The 23,017-nt window shown below is 39.6% G+C and overlaps 2 protein-coding genes and 4 non-coding genes across 6 annotated transcripts in view; 2 read left to right on the top strand and 4 right to left on the bottom strand.

Moving 5' to 3' along the window:
• LOC143182556 (uncharacterized) overlaps nt 1-18,704 on the top strand; it is a 34,122-nt gene extending 15,418 nt beyond the window's left edge. Inside the window, exons 3-17 of the mRNA XM_076383604.1 lie at nt 973-1,137; nt 4,867-5,756; nt 6,226-6,609; nt 8,197-8,377; nt 10,780-10,878; nt 12,191-12,411; nt 12,678-12,816; nt 13,204-13,997; nt 14,302-14,393; nt 14,736-15,334; nt 15,560-15,806; nt 15,882-16,127; nt 16,196-16,376; nt 16,734-17,008; nt 18,580-18,704. Of these exons, the coding sequence (XP_076239719.1) occupies nt 973-1,137; nt 4,867-5,756; nt 6,226-6,609; nt 8,197-8,377; nt 10,780-10,878; nt 12,191-12,411; nt 12,678-12,816; nt 13,204-13,997; nt 14,302-14,393; nt 14,736-15,334; nt 15,560-15,806; nt 15,882-16,127; nt 16,196-16,376; nt 16,734-16,998 (4,503 nt within the window). The 3' untranslated portion in view covers nt 16,999-17,008; nt 18,580-18,704. The remainder of the gene's footprint in view (nt 1-972; nt 1,138-4,866; nt 5,757-6,225; nt 6,610-8,196; nt 8,378-10,779; nt 10,879-12,190; nt 12,412-12,677; nt 12,817-13,203; nt 13,998-14,301; nt 14,394-14,735; nt 15,335-15,559; nt 15,807-15,881; nt 16,128-16,195; nt 16,377-16,733; nt 17,009-18,579) is intronic.
• Trnae-cuc (transfer RNA glutamic acid (anticodon CUC)) lies at nt 8,846-8,917 on the bottom strand. Its single transcript has one exon. It is a non-coding gene; the product is annotated as a tRNA-Glu (tRNA).
• On the bottom strand, nt 9,234-9,305 carry Trnae-uuc (transfer RNA glutamic acid (anticodon UUC)). Its single transcript has one exon. It is a non-coding gene; the product is annotated as a tRNA-Glu (tRNA).
• Nucleotides 10,085-10,156, bottom strand: Trnae-uuc (transfer RNA glutamic acid (anticodon UUC)). Its single transcript has one exon. It is a non-coding gene; the product is annotated as a tRNA-Glu (tRNA).
• Trnae-uuc (transfer RNA glutamic acid (anticodon UUC)) lies at nt 10,433-10,504 on the bottom strand. Its single transcript has one exon. It is a non-coding gene; the product is annotated as a tRNA-Glu (tRNA).
• LOC143182064 (uncharacterized) lies at nt 18,169-23,016 on the top strand. The gene is made up of 5 exons (XM_076382806.1): nt 18,169-18,234; nt 18,280-18,282; nt 18,364-18,470; nt 18,545-22,529; nt 22,879-23,016. Exons 1-5 carry the CDS (start codon nt 18,169-18,171, stop codon nt 22,972-22,974), a joined length of 4,257 nt encoding a protein of 1,418 aa, XP_076238921.1. The 3' UTR covers nt 22,975-23,016.
• The last annotated feature ends 1 nt before the right edge of the window (nt 23,017 follows it).

Raw genomic sequence — 23,017 nt, 5'->3', positions numbered from 1 at the left:
TACATATTTGCCTGATATTATCATGGTCAGTCTTACCTAAAATAATTTAATGAATTTATTGAGACAATGATCGTAGTAATATATACCTATACATTTATACCTACTTTCACTTTATAATGTTTTAATACGTAATCTCCAAGTGTTATTAATCTTACGAGCTTCTTCGAGACATTTGAGAAATTTTGGATCTTTTACCCGTATAATAAATAAAGAAAGAAAGACATAAATTTCTCGATTTTTGTTTTAATATAAAAATGGAAATATTAAATTTTAAATCCATGTTGGTATAATACTTTATATTTAATTTTAAAGTAGCCTTTGATCTTCGATGCTGGAAATATACACACGTTCTTGAAATTTCATTCAGTTTAATGTTTACTCGAATGGGCGCTCGTTCGAACGTTGCTAAATGACAGCACATTTTTCTCTTTTCGACTGTGGCCTTTTTTACCTGAATAGCGTTGTTCCAGACAAAATTAACGCCATCCACACGCGACTCGATAATTAATTGCGGCCGATCTGTAATGACGTTCCATACAATGCGACAATTTGGCGCGAAATAGCCTCGAAAACCGCTCGAACGAGAAATACTAAGCAGTGCATGAATTGTCGAGCAAATTGTTTATCGGGAAATTAGCGACCCGCCTTTTTTAACCCGCATTTACGATTCTGTGTGAATTTCATCGCACCTCGAAATATTTACTTTCGTTTGTGGAAGGTAATTGGTGGAGGTGCATGCAAAATCCCACATTTAAAGCGAAAAACACGTTCGATCGAGTCTAATATTAGCTTATACGAGCATGTGTCCAATAATTAGTGCTTAAATTAAATCGAAAAAAATAGACTCATCAAGTTCCTCCCCTGCAGTCTTCATTCATGTTTTAATACACTTTTTGAATGAGATTGATCTAAAAGAACTTCGAGTTCAAGGGAAAATATTTTTCTGCAGCTAATAAATTTCATTTCTTTCAGATGTGGATGTACTCGCTGGGAAGGGCATTATTGGACACAACGCCTCGAGTCGCGGCGCTAACGGGGACGGTTTCCGTTTCACCCTCGTCTGCACTTCAGTCTGTTTTAGCTGCTATGACGGAACCCGATCCTCGACGACGAGCTTCCTTGATGAATCTTCTCGATGTAAGTCTGTAAATTCGTTGGAAATTATTTTCTACCGTTCCTGTTTGCCTCTCCATCACGAGTCGAGTCGTGGAGATCGGACAGAAGGGTGAAAACCACCCTTTTTTACCTTCCACTGTTCAGTCTCATGTTCGCGTGCAATTGTGCAGAGAAAATTGTTGTACAAATTTAATAGAATTCTCTCTTTGAATTTAATTATTACTAGCCTCTTTTGTAAGAAAAATTCAAGACATTATAATGACTGTCAGGTATTCTCATGTTGCAATTATTCATCAGATTTCTATCAAAATACTTTAATTCTACATAGACAGCGATGTTGCATCTAAGCTCTTCATTAGTGTTTCTCATCAGAATCAGCGAGCCACCATATTCTGTGCTAATTAATCTAGCTGTCGGGGGTTTTTGCAAATAGAGAATTAATTCCCGTGTAGCAGCCAAGAACAACTACCGAGGCGCTCTTGAATCACAAGCACGCTCGAAGATGCAGCTGCATCGGAGCTGAATCGGATGCATGTATGGTTCAAACAACAGGGAGAACGTCGGGCCAAACGATCGCGGGAATAATAATGCAGTTTCCTGGCGATAAAATGCAGCAGGATTGTGTTCGAAATTTGTGGGCCATTGTAGGCCAAGGTTGAAAGCAAACTTCTGCAACCTATTCAGAAAAAGAAATTAATTGGCAAAATTCAGAACTGCGTAGCTCTCTAAATAAATTTAACGTTGGAAAATCGGTAAAAAATGTGTAGAAAAATTAATATTATAAAATTTAGAATCTTTTTCGTTCATTCAGTTGATGCTCGTGTGTATAAAATTTTCATTTGCTGCTCTGTTCTTTCATTTCTTTTGAGATCAATAGCGTATCAAAATGGTGGAACAAATAATGTAAAGAATAGTAGGAGACACAAATATTTTTCTTCGTAATTGCTTCGTTGCTACTCTCTGCCAATGCTTGTACTAGCTTATTAAGCATAATACCAAATAATTCTCCAAATAAGTCACTTTTATAGGTACTTTTTAGCAAAATGGTCCCTTCTAATGGGGATATTTCATTACATTATCTGCTGGAAAGGCTCGCGAATCATACAATTCCATATCTGACGTCACTGCTGTCGTCACACGATACCGATACAAATTTAATTAACGCCAGGATCGTGAGGGCAGAACGATCCGTCGAATGGAGGCGAGTATGGCGAACTTAACGCGATCGCAGAGAGCACTTGAGCGCTTGTGTAGGCGGACACGAAAGCTCCCTTTAATTATATTATCATTGGTACGACTCGTGGAAAGAGAAGAGGGAGAAAATCACATGTATGTAATTCGGACCTGACCTTTTCACAGGATTTAATTATATCTCTGACAATAATATTAAAACAGAAATACTGTTAGCTACAAAATACGAACAACACATGAAATTACTTCCAGATGAAATTAAAAAAGCTTCATGCAACGCAATAGAAAAAAATAACGCGTTTTAAGATTGTCAGGTACATTCGTGAAATTGTGCAGCCAACTTGATTTCCAAGAAAATTTGTCGGGATTCCCACGCCGTTCACGGAAAAATAACAAAGTTAATCAAACTTCTCGAGTAACTCTTCATCGAAGTTTGAGAAACAAACTTTTGTCGCGTTTCGCATAGACAATGGGAGATGAGGGAAAGATTCCTCGATTAACAGGGATCATTTTCGAGCGTTATCTACCCTAAAGCTGGCTACTTTTAATAAAGCCATTCGTTCCGTGGCTGTAATTTATCGCTTGCACCTGAATGGCTCGCGGAATTGATGAAAACCCAAGGCGTTAGGGGGTTACGGCAGGCAAACTTATTCCTCCACAGGCAATTTCTAAGAGAAGTCCTCTATCAGCCATAATTTATGCGTTCAGTGGACGCGTTTTATTTGATCGTCCACTGTATAGGGCGCTTGATAAATCCTAGTGCAAGCTGAGGGTGATTCTTCATGGAAGAACGAGTAAGAGATCTAGGACAAGTTTTTTTTCGGTTGGCCTGGATTAGATTCAGGTTGGCATTGCTTCTTCAGCGGTTATACATTGCATAAGGTGTCTAATAAATTAGGGCATGAGTTGAATGTGAGCAGATACCTCGCGAAAACACAGAGTAAAGAGCAACAGAATTAGTTTCCCTAATTTGAATCAGATTTGAATTAAGATCTCCTCAATTTTTCGTTAAAATAGTTCTTCGAAGAACTGAGTAGAATTTTGTTGATATTTTAGTTAATATCGAAATGTAGTTCATGTAATATACGAAAAGTATTCACGGTTCAGTCGTATTTCTTCCTAATCTAAACCCAACTGTCTTTACTGGGAACTCAAACTGCGATGTCCTTCCGCAAGCACCTCCGATAAATTAGCGTTATTGATTTTACGTTTCTCACCAGCAATTGACTTTTTGCTATCCAAAAGGTACTACGATGTAATATCTAGGCCGAGGATCTAAACTGCGCGACGTTTTGCGAGCTTTGAAGTGATTAAGATATTCCCTATCTCTTTGGAGAAAGATTACTGATTTACTTCTGGCTTCTGAACAGTATTTGTAAAATTCCACTGACAATTGAATATTCTTGACAGAATCAATAAATATCTGATCCAATTACTTCTCAATTATGACTCAAATTTTCATAATTGCAGCTTAATAAGGAAGTACGATTGTATTATAAAGTAATTAAAAATTTTACATCTGTATTTCTCTGATTCGATGCTACGCGCGCTTGAGACTTAATTTCATTGTTAATCCTTGCAACGTTAATTATTTCATACGCAGGAAAATAAGAATTTAATTTCAGTATCATCTAAAGCAGAATTTGATAGTATTTTTGTATCAGTACTGTTTCAACACTGAATTTAAAAAAAAATTAAGAAAGAACTTCCATAGACTTTGTGTTTTCTTCAGAACTGTCTCCAAAGACAGTCACGTATCTATTTCTCCATTGTCGTCGCAGAATGGTGGCACAATGAAACGATAATAGGTTGGACTTATAGAGTAGCTTCTCTCGTTGTGATATAGCTCGCCGAGTCTACGGAATTCGGTGTCGAAGCTATTGTTCCTCCTGAACTAATAGTTTGTCCAGAGAGTCTGACGGCAATTTCGGAATCGGACAATCAGACGGTTGGTAACATGATAAACACACATGCACGATCTCATTAAGCCCAGGAGGGGCTCGTAACAGTATCGTTTCTATGCAACTTGTAAATCTATTAGAGAATTTGACCTGATAGTCTGGTCGTTCCAGTTGCGAGTTTCCAACTACATGGTTCCCTTTTGCTTCGCTTCCATCTTCTGATAACGTGATAACAGCGTCGATCAATGAACCATGGTCGAGAGTCCCGCTGTGCAGTGTCTGTCTGTGATAGTCTTTTCTACTGCAGCTTCAAGATACTTGATAGCTTTTCTTTCTTCTTTTTTCATACTTCAGGTAATTTAGTTGAGAAAGCCATGAGGTAAATGTCCTCGTAGTTGACCATGTCCTCATACCTAAACACTGACGTTAATTTTATTCATTTTTAGTATCCTCAATTTCTGGAACCTCGATTAAAGTATGGGGACATACAGTTTCAGGTTGTTTACTTATTGGGACATTTACCTTGGCTAGACAGAAATAAAACGAGGTTTCAGTAAACACTAATTGTTAGAAATAGAATAACTACCCTCCCAAGAAACTTTAAAAAACTCCAAAAACTTCATACTCAAGTTTAACATAAATTTCTTTTCTTTTCCAGGTGATATCCGAGTACTGTCGCACTCGTCTGCAATCAAAGCCCTTCACTCACATAGTGATGGACATGTATCGAGAAGTAGTGAAATCTCCTCAGTACGCAGCAAGGAGACGCATGGTCTACCAACAATTAAATCCACCGCCTCCCTTACGAAGTTCCTCGGAAAGGCCAGAGCAGAATCGTCGTCAGAGTAGTTATAACCACCAGTCAACCTCGCAACAGCTAGAACCGCTTCAGTTACCCCACAGTCAAGTCGCGGGTCATTATCAGCATCATCAGCATCAGGATCGCCCGTATCACTCGATTAGTCAGTTCAGCGCTGTCCGTCAAAGCCAGCAGGACCAGACGCAGCGAACTTCGGGTCAATTCCACCTGCATCAGCACCACCAGCAGCTGCAGGATGCTCCTCAGCAGCCTCCAATGAAGGTCCATCATTTTCCCCATCGCCATCCCACGAAAGGCGCCTTGTTCAAGCTGCAGTCGCAGAACTCGCACTCGCATCCGAATCTTACTAGTTTGTGCGGTCAGCAACAGAACAGACATCAGGAAGCGAACCATGATGATCGTAGGACGCAGTTCCAGTCTCAGTTGAACGTGTTAAAGGGCACACGTACTGTTGGGCCAGCGATCTATCATCAACGACGCCATCATCATTCGCGAACCCACTCTCAGCCGATCTATACAAGGCTGCAGCAAACTAGGAGCAGTGGTAATCTGCCCACGAGCGTCGTTGACGAAAATAATTCTGGGGGGAATGTCTACAGTGACCCTATCTACGCGTTGCCCGTCAAGCCTTTCCTCAGCTCGCAAGACGTCAGGGTAAACGGACTGTCCGTGAAGCCACCTGTCGACCACTGCAACGAGGACGTTTATGCAGGCACGACGATAGCGAGGTACTATTTTCTGCCCTTCTGCTTCTCGTTTAATGATCCTTGGAATTGCTTTTACTCTAAATGGGGAGTGCTTGTTAAACAATGAGCATGTTCTCGTTTTGTTGAAGGGGTGTGTGTGTTGAGGAAGAAAGTGCATTCCACGTGAAATACGAGGCATATGTTTAGCCTGAATTTTTAGATCACAGAAGAGGGGAGAATTAATTAGATAGTAGAGAAAGAGTTGACTCTAGACCTTAGACTAATTATTTTGAGATTTCCTTTGTATTAACTGGAGTGCTCAGGATTGAGAATTATTTTATGAGAGTAGTGATGGGTTTGAATGTACGAAACTTCTTCAGGCACTCACCCTATTAGAAAGTTAAATTAAGAATTAACTATATAAGGTCAGAGATGCACGTTCAGTGGAACAATACTTTCTCGATGAACACAGCAGAATTCGAGTTCTGAGAAATGCAAATTTGTCCCGCAGGCGACCTTCTGCAGCTGGTTATTCCCATCCTGATATAGCAATGTCGTCGACGGAGCGAGCACGTGACGAAGTTTACGGGAAATCCGTGGGACGAGCAAATCCTGCGTTGCGTAGGCAGCACTCGAATCCTCAGCTCCCCAACAGGGATCAACAGGAGGAGGATTTCAAAAGGCTTCCGGAAAATGTGGCGACAAGCGATCACAGATGTCCAGCTGGTAGGGGAAACGAGGAACAGGGAGTTCAACAACAAAATCCAGTGTCTTCCATGAAAGTCAGAGGCGTGCAGGGGCCACCGAAGCCGCCGAGGATAATCACTACGCTGAAGAAGGCTCCCTTCTCTGATGTAGAGAGTAGCAAGTCGGAACCACCTGCGAAACCACCCAGGTAATTAATTTATTAATCATGTAAATTCTTAAAGCTGAGTCTTCTTGAATTATGTATAGATAAGTCAATTTCTTTTAGTATTAGATAGGGAATAGTATGAAAATCTCTCATATCTACTATTTCTAGAGTAAGCTATGTATTTTTTACATTCGTAATAATTTGTTCCATTTGTGGAACATTTGAAAATTCAAAAATTGAAATAAGTATTCAAATATTCTTAATTTTGAAAATTTAGAATTTTTCAAATCCTCAAATCATTCAACATTTCTCAGAATAAGAAGATTTCACAATCTTCAATAAATTGAAGGATTAAACTTCAGTATTGGATACTAAAAATAATGATGTGTAGCAGATAGTATTTTTATTTTCCATACAAGAAGAATCCCGTAATGATTCTCTTTCCACCGAACATAAAATACGTTCTCTGGAGACCCTTTTGCAACATCAAAGACAAAAGAGTCTATACACAGTTCTCCTGGACCTCAATTCGAACTGCGACCCTATGAAATTCTTGAAGTCCAAATGCGACAGAAGAGGGAAAAAGAGGAACCCAGATGACCCCGATTCCATCTTGAATCTACTTTCTGGAAATTTAGAATCGCTGTAGTTGGTGGTACTTTCGCGTTGGAATCTCATCAATCTCGAGACGAAGACGGGGCGTTAAATTAGAGTGGAGAGCGGCAGTCAAACAGTTCTTCGAATACTCTCGTTCCCCTCCGCAACCCGCATTATTAAGTTTGTCCCCCGAGTCATACGTTCGCGTTAATATATGCTTTCAAGCGATCTGGGTCGCACCTACCTCTAGAACCGACTGTCCTCAAAGCGAGGAGAGCGTAAGACCTTAAAGCTCAGAACGACACAACAGTGTTTGTCAAGTAGAAAGAGTTCTCGCCATTCGTTCTGAAATCGAGGGCTTCTCTCATTGATTTTGGATTTACGCGACGTCACAGTGCAACACCATTTTGCAGTGATACTGAAGTATTACTACAGACGTTGTAATAAAAAATTGAGAACTGACTGAAGAGATTCTTGGGAATTTTAAAATTGGTCAAATTGGAGAATATATATACCTAGGTGTATATTAATTTCAATACAATCAGAAAGTGATTTATTGCAATCAAAATTTTAAGACTAATCTGTAGTACCGTGGAGCGTTCATTCCGCTAAGCTTTTGTTAATCCCACAGGCAGAGTCAAAAGGAATGAGAAGGTACTATTAGTGCAGGCACGGCTTTTGCACTTTTTCTCTGACCACATCGATGCATTTCTAGTGCGTCATATGCATTTTCCATCATGAACTCAAAGCTACAAATGAGGTCAATTATATCACATAATTTATAAAAATTCTATATTTTAAAATTGCACACAGAACTTTAATTGAATTTTGTAGAATTTCTAAAGTATTAAGAACTCTTTAAAAAATCATAGATTGCTAATGTTAAGTTTCTTAATCGGAGCGAAAAATATAGATAATTAGTAGAATGACAGAACAGAACGAAAGAAATATTTCTTCGAAGTCTGCATTGTTCTAGAGTCTATTGTTAAACGACACGCGCTCATGGCACACATTCTCCAACAATGCTTTCAGAAATCTGATAAAGAATGGTCCGAGGGCTCGACGTGGTAAAGCTGTTCAAAGGGCGCCGTCCCGGTTGTACAGAACGGTGGGTGGACCAACGAGGTCTTTCAACAAAGCGCAGTGTGTTGGACCAGAATTCGTGGTGCGTGCCAATCAACCACCAAAGTCCTTATGCGTCGGCCAAGTGAAGGTAATGACAACATTCTTAACTTTATGGGACATTCGCACTAAAACTACTAGTGTTAAGTCTTTGATAATATTAGATTTATAGGGAGATTTAAAAGTGATGAAAATCGAAGTGGCTTTTTTCATTATAAAATAAATGTCTCAGGAGCTGACCATGTCTCGGTACCTAAACACAAATGTCAATTTTAATTAATTTTAAGCTTAAATTCTAATGTATTACACAATAGTGTATCCAGCTATTGAGTACAATTTTAGTTGACATGCGTGTATAAAGATACTTAAAAATGTTGTCCATTTACTGGGACGTTTGACATCTTAAGTGTCCAGGTACTGGGACATTTACCTTACACATAGGGAAGCAAGCAATATATTATTTATAACGTTAGTATATTTTACAAAAATACAGTAACACAATAACAAAGGTTTTATAGTAAAATTGTGGTTCTAATAATTGTTAAACAACAAAAAAGTATTCCGGTACCGGGAATCGAACCCGAGCCTCCTGGGTGAGAGCCAGGTATCCTAGCCACTAGACCATACCGGAGTTGGTTCCGAGTACTTTTTCAACAGTAGAAATCGGATCTTTCAACACATTTTAATTAAAAAAAATATAATTTTTTATTTCTTTGTGAGGAAGAATTACGCAATTCTTTCTTGCTGAGAGTTTCTAAATCTTTGGACTATATCTTTTACATATTTATATTATATTTATTTTATGCTCCAATATTGAGATGATATTTATAAGTATTATATAAAGAATATTTAAGTAGAACAATCAATAAGCCTATAGTAAAAGGATTTTTGATTTAAAAAAAATTATTACAGTTTTTATATTTTGAATGAAAAAATAATAAAAAATTTTCCGGTACCGGGAATCGAACCCGAGCCTCCTGGGTGAAAGCCAGGTATCCTAGCCACTAGACCATACCGGAGTTGAGAACGATTTTCTTTGAGATTGTTTAAGTTGCCGTCATATACTTAAGAAAAGGTAATAGTTAAATTGAGTATTGATTACTCGAATATTTATACAAAATGAAGGAATATTAATGCATAAATATATTGCAAATAATTATGGTCGCTGCATTAATAAATATAATATTGGAGTGCATACAAGTATGTCTTAGCAACAACATAATGTTCAAGTGGAATTGAATGTAGAAAGTCCACTAGTATTTGGACTTTGAGAGTTTTATGACCAGAACTTACAATAAAGACGGACCCCCAAGAGTGAACACGTGGCCGCAGGGACTGCATGGCTAATGACTGCTCAGGGACAAAGTCATTGAAAGCCTGAAAAGTGATTGCTTCCAGATACAGAGAAAGCTGAGGTCTCCTACGACCCTGCTTACATTACCTTAAAATCAGAATATTGTTCCTTAATGGCAGGGTGTTGAGGACACAGCATGACTCCTGCTCCGAAACTGTCTGCTAAACATCACGCCAAATCTTTATTTGCTATATTTAATACATTTCATGCTGTGTTTGTTGAAGGCAAAGAAGGAATTAATTTTTTAGAAATGGAGAAATAATATGGTCTATCATCTCTGAATTTCGGTATGGCTTAGTTCAGAAATTATAATTTCTCCCTTAAAGTATTATTATTTCAAGGATATTTTGTGCAAATTATCCTATAATTCACAAAAAAACTTATCATCATTTTTCACATAAAATAAGTTAATTATTATTGTAATAAAATACAAAATGCAAAAATTTCCGGTACCGGGAATCGAACCCGAGCCTCCTGGGTGAAAGCCAGGTATCCTAGCCACTAGACCATACCGGAGTTGAAAGAGTACCTTCTAAAGTAGCTTTGTAAGTAGGACATACACAATTATTAAAAATTTTATACTACATATTGTTACTTTAGTGTATGGTAACAATTAATCTATATTTACAAAATTTTGTTAATTATGTGTGTAAATATAGTTTTGGAGTTCATAAACAATGGGATACATATGATATTATGAACTCGATCACTGTATAAAATTGCATTAAAAAATTAGAATTATTTCTTAATACATTCTTCATTAAAGGTAATCAAAGTAAAATAAAAAATTAATTCCGGTACCGGGAATCGAACCCGAGCCTCCTGGGTGAAAGCCAGGTATCCTAGCCACTAGACCATACCGGATTTTGGAGTTTTGGCCCTTCCATTCAGATCTGACCGTAGTTTGATATAGAATGCTCCAAAAATTGGTAGGGATAGTTTTCGGCTATTAACTAGACATAAATCATAATGACAAGTTGGTGCCCTTGTGTCTACTATTTATATAAGAATAAAAAGTTTTCTTCAGAATACAAAACCATTTAATTTTTGACAACATATTTTACTATTAAGATATATTATAAATTAAAAAATAATAATTTTCAATTAAAATAAGGCAGGTTTAATAATTGTTGTTGCAGGCTGGTAATTCTGGACGAATAGTTGTAATAATGCTAACTGGTCAACGAGTGGAGGTAACTTGTGATCCTCAAAAAGTCACAGCTGGTGATCTGTTTCAGGTAATGAAAAATAAATAAATTTTTAATGCATTTGCTTTCGTTGAAAATCGATTTTTAGTATTTGTTTGAGTTTTATTATAAAGATATTCAACTAAATCGATTTGAAGCACACCCACATCGCTTTTCGAAGATGGAAAAGTGGTGAAGTTCAATCGAAAGTGGGAACTGACGCGAGAGTTTTCCATTGAGAGTGTCCCTCGATGATAAGAGATTCAATTTGCTGGGCAATTATATGTGAATGATATGTATTATGTCATTTACAGAAACGAATGGATTTTCCACGATGATGTAGATAGAAAACATTTTTATAGAGAAATGTCAATGGCATTTATTTTTTCTGTGTGATGAAAAGTGGAAAGGAAGTAATCAAATTACGTATAATATCACTACGTACTGAATTTCGAAAAATTTATATTTCAATTCTATTCATAGCTTGTGAGTCATGCCTATGTCTGACAAGTTGTAATATACTGATAACCCGCACTTATCAGTCCATTTGTAACTGACGTTTAAAATATGATTAGAATGGAAACTAGTAATGTACATGGAAACTAGTATGAAGAAGATTTAAGCAAACCGATAAAATATTTCTTGCAGTCCTAGTGAATAATTTCTAAAAAATGTTATAAATAAGGCTTAAAAATTTAGTCAATACAATTATCTTGTCTTCTACTATTAATTATTCATCAGATATTTGTTTCTGCATCTTTCAAGTCAACCTAAAATTTGTACACGTGAATAGACTTTGAACCACTCTATTCGTATCTTATAAACGTGTCGGTTAAATGGCTGCTCAGTATTAGACAATAAGGACCAAGATGTAGGTGGTTGTTCGTGAGACCACAAATGCCAGTGTGAGCTCAGGAGAAATTCTGGCATTCTGCCAGGGTTAATCGTTATATACGACAAATCCACAAACCATGAGTTATGCGATAGTAACGATTAACGTTCGTGTAGTCTGAAACAAACATCAATCATTCTGGAAGATCCGATTCCAAGAGGGTGCTCACTATGATCTATTTTCTTCCATTATTACACTGACCCTGCACAGTGTTTTATAAATCATAAAGATTAGCTGTTATAAATCTTAAAAAATCTAGGCAATTGTAAAATAATAAATATACCCAGCATGAAATGATTCATAATTGTCTCAAAAGTATAAGAAGCTTCTCATCGATTTAGGAAGTTGAATATTTTCAGACCCTAAATTTCATACATATAATTTATCCAGGTATTTAATCAGACAATTGTCTATTCTGATCCTGTGTAATCACATTGCTGCACGTAATATGTCTGTTGCAAATGGTTACAGGCTATTGTGCAAGCCGAAAGCCTCGACGAAAACTTCACCCTTGGTCTGGCCGTGCTGTTGGCAGGCGATTTCGCAATCTTACCCCCTGACACTAAATTGAATAAGGTTGCACCGCCAGGCTGGCTAAGTAGCGGCAAGAGTAAAGGTCTCCTGGGTCTTCCAACCAGTTTTATGCTGTATCTGAGGCTTAGATTCTTTCTGCCCTCTCTTCGTGGTATAAGGTACGCTCGAGACTCTTTTTCATGGTTAACCTTTGCACCCTGGCTTTTCGCAGAAAGCAACTCAGAGATTTATTCCCTGGCTGACACCTTCCTATTTTCGCGGTATGTTTTAGACAGACTTATCAATTTAAATTTATTCTTTACTCATGGTCTAAATAAACTTCACCTCGTCTTTGGAATTTATCACTCATTCTTTCTCATAAATTCCACTAGAAAGTCTGATTGTTCAAACGTCAATTATGTTTAATTATGACGTACTTGTTCAGGAGTTGGATATCGAAGCACCTACTCTATCTACAAATACGACGATGTATATTGGAGCAACAGCTGGTGTGTCCGTACCACGAATTAATTAACTTGACTGGACTTGCTCTTCAAGCAGAATTCGGGAATTATAACCTGAACGTGAGTAGATAAAAGATTTATGGAATTTACGCATGTGAATGAAGTAAATGTTCCTTGCAAAAACAACTTGATTATGGAATCATTAAATATAAAAAAGTAATAAATTAGTTATTACATTTGACAACAGAATTGCTGACAGAAAACATTATTTAAGATAAATACTATACATAAAATAAGTGATCTAAGTAGAAAGATCATCTTCATATTGTTCAGACGAATATTCTTGTAACAAGTTTCCATTATCCATATTATCTAAGACTATTTTCCTACTCTAGTTATCAATCCCCCTGAGTCCTCAATAGGCATCTCAACATCCATTAGCAGCTCTCATTACACCCCTATCATTTCACCATAATAACCAATGGCTTCTTGCACCCTTCAATCTAGGAACACGGTTGTGGCGACTATTTCCTACTGGAGCACTACATCCCAGAGTCTCTGATCCTGAACGTGGATCAGTATAAATCACAGTCGACCAATGGAGGAACAGAGGCTCTTCGAGCTCGTCTGCACCAGGCCCACCGTGACAGACGAGGCTTGGACTCGAACAAGGCCGAGGAGATGTTCATAGCTCACGCACAAATTCTACCAGATTATGGGTCTCACTATTATATCGCCACAGTGGACTCAAAGGAACTTGAGAAAGTGATGACACAGCAAAGGAGGCGAAAGACCAGTGAGAATTCGACAGACGCTTTGCTGGACGCCACAGATACTATTTATGGCAAGGCTCAACAGTATCCACTGTGCGGCAGAGTACAAATCCTTCGATTAGGCTCCTGCGAAAACCTGCCCAAAATTCCTTATGGCGGAGAAGAGTCCAAACCTCAGGGTTTAACTAGAAGTGCCACCTCAAATGATATCTATGGCGCCCATAAGTTGTCCAAGTGTCGGCAGGAGGCTTGCAACAATAATAATACTGTGAACAACAATAATAATATCAATGGGAGTAAAGGTGGCAAAAGTAGTAAGAAGAAATCGGAGAGTAATGTGTGGCTGGCGATCCACTCGCAAGGGTTGAAGCTGTTCGAGAGGGGAGGTGAACCGAGGGAAAGGGTCGAACTGGCCCAGTTTCAATGGAAAGATATTCAGACGCTGAGCTACAGCAAGAGCTGCTTGGTAGTTTACAGCAAAGTGAACGGGAAGCGGTGTAAATTTAAGCTGAGAATGGATCACCGAAAGTAAGTCCACGTTTAATTAACTGGCTACTGGGTGGACGTAGATGTTTTATCTTCGTTGAATGAAATCTGTTTTATCTGTATAAGAATAACGAGAAACGAGGCTACGTTTTGAGGGTAAATTCAATTAGATTGTAAAAGTGAGGGAGGATTAAATGGGAATGGTGAATTAGTTTACTGTAAAAGGGAAGTAGCAAGCAGCTTTACGTTTTGGCTGCTGAATGGAATGTGAAAGACGATTTAATGCGCGACACGAGACACCGTGGAAGCATTGGGTTTTATATTAGCGTATTTCTCGCCTTTTCAGAAGTTACTTCGCCTTCAAACTCACTTCTTTGCACCATCAGTTCTTCTTGACGCTGCGCTCGGAGCTTACCTCGCTTCAGGGGCTCGCGAAAGGTACGTTTCAATACACAGAATAAGTTTAAGTACGAAACTCGTGTAACAGATTGCAGTACCTGCAGAATAATATTAGCATTTAAATAGAAGAAGCATTTATTAATGAACTCATCTTACGTGAAAAATTTTATGACAAATTTGTTGATATCAATCGTTTCATGTCCTCCATTGAAACAATTTTTCCTTTCAGATGTTTTTGAATTTTATTATCCAATTAAGAATTTTTTGAAAACTGATAATTATTGAGCTACAAAATTCTACATTTGAAAGTACTCAAAAAATTTCAAAATCAGGCATTGTATATTAAATACGAGCTTCATATTGTAAAAAAATGGTTTCCAGAGTTTGGAGTACCTCTTACAATAGAAACAAAAGCTTCGCCCTCAAAAACCAAATCGTACGACACGAAGACCAAAATCGCCATAGCAAACACGGTGAAAAACGCACAGCTGAAGCCTAATTACGCAATGCAGCTAGAAGAGTACCAGAATAAAGAGAACGAGAATCCCCAGAAGGACACCAACACGGTGACCAAGCCAAAGGACGAGCTCCACGAACCTCCTCTTTATTCCTTCGAGGAGGATGCACTTTATGCACAAGTGAACGTTCGATTGGAGCCAGAGGGCGAGTCCCGTGACACAGAAGACGAGTCCGAAAGAAGTTTAATGACACCCAACGAGCCACTCTCGTTGGACGCGAAGGGAATTAAAAGTGACGGGAAACTTTACAATTGCCCCAGGATAGAGTTAGGAACAGAAACTGAGTGTGGTTATTCTCTTCCGAAAATTATGTCCTCCAATGACGTGGACCAGTTGGAGAAGCCTGACAATCCTGAGGAACTGTACGCTGCGATCAACAAAGTGGGGATTTCGAGGAAAAGTGAATTTCCAGTTCCTGAGGAGGTGTGGGACGTTTCTGATGTGAAGAAGTCGTTGCACAAGGTGAATGAATTTTTAACATTGACTTCAACAAGTTACATTTAAAATACTGAATTAAAAAGAAGTCTGCCTAAAATTATCTATAAAAGAATTTTCATGTTACATATTTGAGAATTCAGTCAAGATAATCAGCTTTGCAGAGATGCAAAGTTAAACAAATTTAGAAGCTAGTCATTGCCTACTATATCTAAGAAGCTTAACACAAGTTGGATCGCGTACGTGTTGCAGATGAAGACTTCGAGCTTACCGAACTATGCTACATCGAGGCAGTCGAGTGGTTACCGAACGCCCAGTTTGCCACGACGTCTGGGGGTGAAAATGGGAACGCGAGCAATCTACAGCAGCCTCGCCCAGAAGGACACCGCCCTTACCGACGACATGGAATCCCTATCGCTAAAATCAGACACGGAATCATCGATCCAATCTTTGTCCGCGCGCTCGACAGAGTCCCCTCAACCGGAAGCTTACGTGCTCAGTGAGTAACAGATCCACTAACCCTGTTACCCATATGGGGGTGCTTTCTAACGCAACCCCATCTTTTATCCTCCAGACGCTGACATTCGCACAGACGACGAGACGTTCCATGTTACCGAAGACGAATCCATGTCAGCTTCCCTGGTAGCTCGGCTGGAGGAGTTGTCCTTCGCTGAGGAGCGAATCCTACAAAAGATTAAGTTAGAGAGGGGTCACGGTGGCAGCATAGGGTTGCAAGTGACAGAGGGTAACGACGGTGGCGTGTATGTCCAAGCAGTTTCAGTGGGAGGATCCGCCGATATGGCTGGAAACGTGAACAAAGGTAAGCCTCGAAATGCTATTTTTCAGCGACCTGGTCTCATTAATTTCAGCGAAATTTATTGGCTCCAGGCGATCGTATCGTGGCGATAAACGGGCAGAATTTATTGCACTTGCGGTATGAGGACGCTCTGAAGATGCTGCAGAGCTCGTCTGACACGATCGAGATGGTCCTCTCTCAGGCTATCACGCGGAAGAACGTGACCTCCAGGCAGAATCACGAACAGGCTGTTGTAGATAATAATTATTTGAAGTGAGTAGGACACTTTTTATCTTATTTAAAATAAGATTCATATATTGATAGAAAATAGGAAGTCTTATTTTTAAAATTGAGATATCACGAAATACTGTGAATTTTATCTTATCTTGTCCACTTTTCTAATTTTGTCCCAAGACTTACAAATTCACGACGTTTTTAAATAACATTATACATATCTATAATCTTCTTCTTGAAGAATAGTTGTTTTTCTCAAAATTTCAACTTTTCTAAAAACCTGTTAACACTACACGAGTACATAATCAACTATAATAAAATGTCCACAAGAGATAAAATGCTAGTTGTCGATCCGTCAGAAAAAAAGACATCAAAATTCTTTCTTATCGATTTCAGCGACATAAGATTCGACGTGTCTTCGGAAGCGGATACGTCGAGTGTGATGAATAAATGGCTCGTTCAAAGGACCACCGATGGTGCATCCGTGCAAAACACATCGAGCGCGTACAGTAGTGCTGCATCCAGTGCAATGGGTAATCACAATGCAAACAGTCTGTACATGAGCGATCTTGTCGATAACGGAGCACTCAAGTCTGCTAGTATGTTGCTCAGTATTGAGGACTTCGATGTCAGCAGGACCAGTCGCCAAGTATTCATTTAATCGACGAAACGTAAGTTACTAACAATAATGATAACATTATTTAGTTACATAGTAGAACAACGTAGGAGAAAATTAAATTGCATCGTCTTGAAACTTTTTTACGATTATAAACTGAGCAGAAATATAGAAGGGAAGTTTCTGCAATTTCTTTCTTATACTTACAAGGGATAGAATCAATCTCTTAAGTTGCTCAATCCCTTTCATGAATAACCAGTGTAGACAATACATTAATGAGATCTTAGTAGTTCAGCTCACCATGATGAGCTTCCGCTTGTTCTTTAAATTTTGGCTCTCCAGTGACGCATAGTCGGTGCTCGTATGCGTAAAATCCTGCAGAAAATACTATTAAGGTTGTTACGTCCATTACGTTCGAACGTAGTTGTACTGCCTACGTAACCTAATCGAATTATTTTTATCCAGTTAGCGGGCGAAGCCTTGCTCCGAGTTCGAGGCGGCACCATTTCCTACACTTTCTGTTTACTCATTTTATATAGACCGTCACGGCAAGCTTGTCGTCTAAATTGAAAAGAAAAACTCGAGTCTGATTTTGAAGAAAATTACTGATGCAAAATATTCTGTACACCTGCAATATTCAATGCAATTTCAAATTTCTCAATTAAATTCTTATTATATTGTCATAGTAAATCGGATTCTCGTTGAGAAAGGGAACTTATTCTATCTGTAGACTAAACAGAAAGCTGTGATATACAATCCCCAAGACGATAATCAGTCGTATCCGAGGGAATTTTTCTGTTGGAAATTAAGATTGTTGAAGGAGCAAAAGCTCGTTAAATATTAAATAAAATTAGCAGCTTACAGTGATTTAATAAAGTTAAATAATTACAATATGTCCAGACGAAATAGGGCTCAGAATGTGATTGCTGCTCGCAACTTGGGTCACGCTTGGAGATATCATCGATTTTAGCATTTTACCAGACGTCTCGTTAGGGTCTTCCTTCATTCAATAGGAAATTTAAACTTGGCAGCGTTACTGAATCACTGCTATTGACCAGGCGTCACGGGGTGAGGGGTGTGGAGGATCGTGTGTCATTTGTAGAGAATCACCTTTAGTATCTCTCGGGCGGTCTTAGGCCGTGGTCAGTCACGCGTTTCCGGAACTCGAGTTACCTCAAAAACACCCGCGAACCATAAGACCTACAAATCTCCAAAATGCACAAATGTAAATATGTTTACACTGACGTTTTGCTATTAAATGATAGCAAGTGTTTCCTGTTAGTTTTTTAGACAAACTGAAACGTGATAGGTTGTGTAAATAGATAGGAAGTGAATTTTCCTGTTAAATTGAATCGAAGAAATTGGACGTTCAAAGCTTCCACCTTTTTTAAAAAAATATTCATCTTCTAGCTTTGTTCCTCAATTTTTAATGGTTTGGAGAGCACTGATAAGTTAATTCTGAGAGTACCAATTAATTCTGAATTTCTTCAGAAACTTCTCCAAAAAGAAAAAGAATCGTAGACTACTACCAATTTTTTTTTTATTATTTTACCAGAGTTTTGTGCGTCTTTTAAACGCTTTTTACAAACAGTAGACTAACAAGAATCCCATCAATGGCTGTTTCAGACGTGGAGTCTACAAACACGCCGCCAGTCCCGCCGAGACGCAAGAAGCGAAAAGGGAAGTTCGCGACGACTGCAAAATCTCCTCAAAGGACGTCACCGGGTTTCAAGAAGGCAGACAGGAAGCGTTTGGCACCGCCGCCGCCGCCGCCGCGAGCAGCACGAAGAGTGAAGTCCCACACAGCGAAGAATGCGCAAGAGAAAATGGTGTCAGACAATCGGGCAGCCGAGGACGCGGAAGAATCGCTGAACAGTCTAAGTTCCAACGAGGCGGGAGGGTCTTCTCAGCCATCGTCTCTACAATTTGAGGACACAGATTTAATACCCACGAAGGAGACAAGCGTTGATGCAAGTGACAAGAACGATAGTTACAATGGGAACTACGTCACTGAACCGCCCAAAGAGCGGCCATTTCCTATGTTCGAGTCTCTGAGGAAGGAACCAAATAGGTATCCACCGCTGCTTTTCACGCTGCATGATTTTCAGAACGTGATGTCCAACACGCTGCAGCCAGAGACTGATACTGAGGCAGAGAGAACCGAGGAGGTCGCCAATTCTCTTCAAGACTCCCTTCGCGACACGTTCCAGCACTCCTTGGACGACGAGGAGAACGATCTCTGCTTCCGTGTTACCACGACGAACCTACCCTTCGAGAAGTGTTTGGACAGATGGCATACCACCTTCGCGGACCAATTTATCGAGAAGTTTGAAGACTCCAGTCGCTTTGTCTTTGAAGACTACCTCGACAGGAGCAACAGAGTGAACATTCGTCGATCATCTGCACCAATGTGCTACGACAGCTACGAGGAACAGCCACCAGTTCCTCGTCTAACCAAGGTGAGGTTCGTCATTGAATCGCCTAGCTCTTCGACACCTGATCACGATCTTAGTGAAGATAAGGAGGACACGTGCGACAGTTTGCAAAATATCGAACCCTTAGCTGATGAAGTAGTCGAGTACAGTCGTTCTAGCTCGGTGCAGTTGACGGAGATCACCGATGAGGTTGATGGCACGGTTGGCGATGAGAGCGTTGACGAGGAAGAAGTGTTCGAGGACCCTGACGAATTCGGTGACGTTCCATTTCATTCAATATTGAAGACGAAGGAGGATCATGTATGGCCATCGTTGGACAATTTCACATCCAATGATTTAGTTCAAGAGTCGTTTGATGAGAGCGAAGATGCTGTTGAGCCGAACAATGTCATTGATAGTTCGATTTCCTTGGACTTGCAGAAAGAATCGTTTGAATCGAAGTGGAAGGTGGCGAAGCTGAAAGCCATTGACCTAAGTAAAACGGAGGTGAGTTTTACGAAGCCGAAAATCGAATGTCTGTCGAAATGGGATTTCGTGTTGGGTAAGGTCAAAGACGATAGTTCAAAGATGGAAGAGTCTCAAGCTGTAAAGGATTTGTCAAACCAAATTTCTGGAAAGGAAAATAATATTGATGTGAGTGAAGGGGGATTAAAGAGTACGGAAGAAATCGTGAGTGAAATTATTGAGCAACACTTGGCCTTAAGCAAAGTAAGTAACACGCTTAAACGAGAAGCTTCAGCCAGTGACGAGCATTTCAATACCAGTGAACGAGAATTGAAAATGGATAAATCGAAGGATGAAGATCTTGAACAAACGTCAGCTGTAAATAAAGCAGGAAATAGTATGATGGAAGAGTATTTAATATCGAGCAAATTGAATATTGAAGGAGATAAAAAAGTGTCCTCGACAGAAAAAAAGATAGAAGCTGATGAAAAACAACTAGCAAATAGTTTATCCAGCAGATCCACTCAAGAGTACAAAAGAAAACTTTTTCTGAACGAATCGTATCGAAATGCGAAGACTCAATATTTCTCATTAAATGAATCTCAAGAAGATACGAAAAGCTTTGAAGCAACGAGTGATAGCTGTTGTCATGCAGCTTCAAATAAACCTGAAGAAATTACCCAAGAGGTAATCACTAAACACAGTGAGAGAGAAATTGAAAATATTAAATTTTCTCAGAACAATTCCATAGATGACGAGGTCTATAAAAAGAAAGAAAATTTTAGCGTTCCAGTCAACATTCGACGAAACTCATTCCTAGAAAACATGTTATCTGAGGAATCAGCTGAAATACTGAACATTTCAGCGAATTGTGTGATCATTGCTGCTCACCTAAAACCATCCTTAACAGTGACTCGCGAAGAATTAGACCTACTAGAAGAGGACAACAAAACAGAACAAACACTTGCGAGCAGGTTAAACCAATCCATAAAATTGGACTCAGAGATTCAGAGGAATCTCATAGAATCCAAAGAAAAAGAGGCGAACGCTGCTGTAAAGTCGAGGTCGCCTAAGATTATCCAATCAAGTAAGAAAAACGCTGGCGAAGCGAAGTGCGACGTGCTGAATGAGCTGCTTTCTAATTTTAGCAGCATCAAACTAAAACCGGTAAGTGTGGGAAACCAAATTGTAGTTGAAGATTCTCTAGAGGTAACGACTGCCATTCAGCAGAACCACAAGGAAGAAACTATTGAATCGAAGGTGGTGAGTCAGACTGAATACTTGAGCAACAAGATCAGCGAATTGCTCGGAGAGAATCTTGCGCAGAGTTCTCCATTGGTCCAGGAAAGTTGCACCCAAACTATAAATACTTTGCAAGATGGAATTTCAAAAGAAACTAGCTGCAAGTGCTTAAACCCAAAGAAGAAGATTCTCTCACTAGATCACAAAAATTACTCTGTCCCTCTGGAAGACACAACCAATCCTCACGATAATGAATTCTTCACACAAAATTCGATACACAAACAAGATCTAGTGCCTGACAAGAGTAATCAGCTGCCTTCAAAATCTGAGAAAACTCAAACTAGTAATCCTAGATCCAGAATCGAGGCCAGCAAGTCGCTCAAAACCAGCGAAGTCTCCGCCAATAGCAGACTAGTGAAGGTGGACGTCCACAGATCACAGGAGTCTAAGAACGATTATGACCCAGAACCATCGAAGTCCACAGCGGAGGTCCATGTCGAAGGTTGCAGAAGTGACCCGACTCTCCCAATCACGGGAGACGCTAAGGTCCCCTCGAAGACTCTGCAGAGCGCAGATCGCAGTGAAAAGACTGACGCAGAAGCTAGCGAGCTGAAGAGACCCGGCCACGGGGTAAACGACGATCGAAGTTTCGGTGGCAAGCAGTTAGAATTAAGCAGGAGGACGATTAGCGAAGAAAAGAGTGCCATAGTTAGGAGGATTCCTCGACCCCATTGTAATAAGAATGACAATAACAGGGCCGCAACACCCGTAGCTGTAAGTGATGACCAATCCCGCGAGACTTTCGCAATAACCCCAGGTAGAGTTAGGAGCTTCGTTAAGTACTACGAGATTCGGCGTGAGGCGACGATCGACAAAGATTCTAAAACTAACGATAGAGATAAGGTGGACAGGGTCAAGATGGGACACCAGTCGGTGTGCAGCATTCGTCGGGGTCTGGAGGCGAGAGCTATAGAGGAAAAGACCCTCGACGTAAGGAAGGACCATTTTCAAGGGCCTGCAGTAACCAAGAGCTTCGAGAAATTAACTGGGTCAGCTGAGAAGGAGACCAAATCTGCCAAACCTGAAATCGAGCAGGAAGAGCCCAGTCGGGTTTACAGTCGCGATGCAAAAGTCCTGAAGGATGCGGGAACGAAGAAAACAGATCAGACACAAAAATCTGGTGGCGATTCGAGCACGCAGTCTGGGAAGGTTAAAAGGAAGAAGTCGGTGAAGTTTCAAGGTGGATACACGGTGATCGGTGCGAGAGGTCCTGATGAAAATGGTTCTGTGGGGAGTTCTACGAACCGAGACGCGAAATCGACGGGAAAGAGGAAGACTCCCGACAGACCGACAATAGCAGGAGCCATTTTCGATGGAAATCCCAAAGCTATTGAGGCTGAGGTGTTCGTGGACGATGGACCGTGCCCTTTGGAGAAACGAGAAATCACTGCTCAGGTTAGTAATCCCTGATTAGATTCTAATTTCTTGAGAACACTTACATGTTTAATTCTTTGATTTGCTAGTAGGTTGTAAAGTGGCAGAAAACAGTATTCACACTTCAATACTATTTTTTCATTGATAATGAATTGTCATTTATTTTAGATTCTTTTTCTAACAATTTAGCTTATTATTATAGAATACATACTCACTTACACCATTTGGCAGACAATTTCGAAAGAAAATAGGGAATAGGATTAAAACTGCACGCTGATTTGCATCGAAACAGTACATTAACACTACTAACGTTAGCAAAATGTTAACGAAATGAGCAGAGTAACAATTTGTTCAATTTTTTCCTCTGCAGATACATCTCGGAGCAGAACGCAAGGAATGTTCAGGTATTAATCGCTTCGTTCCAAAACCAGACACCCCGCGTCTCGTATTTTACTGTACTGTATAGTTAAACCGTAGTTTTTACAAGTGGTCGTTGTCGTCGTTTCCCC

This window comes from Calliopsis andreniformis, chromosome 8 (assembly GCF_051401765.1).
Source record: "Calliopsis andreniformis isolate RMS-2024a chromosome 8, iyCalAndr_principal, whole genome shotgun sequence".
NCBI lineage: Eukaryota > Metazoa > Arthropoda > Insecta > Hymenoptera > Andrenidae > Calliopsis > Calliopsis andreniformis.
This window is presented reverse-complemented; position numbering and strand designations above follow the sequence as displayed.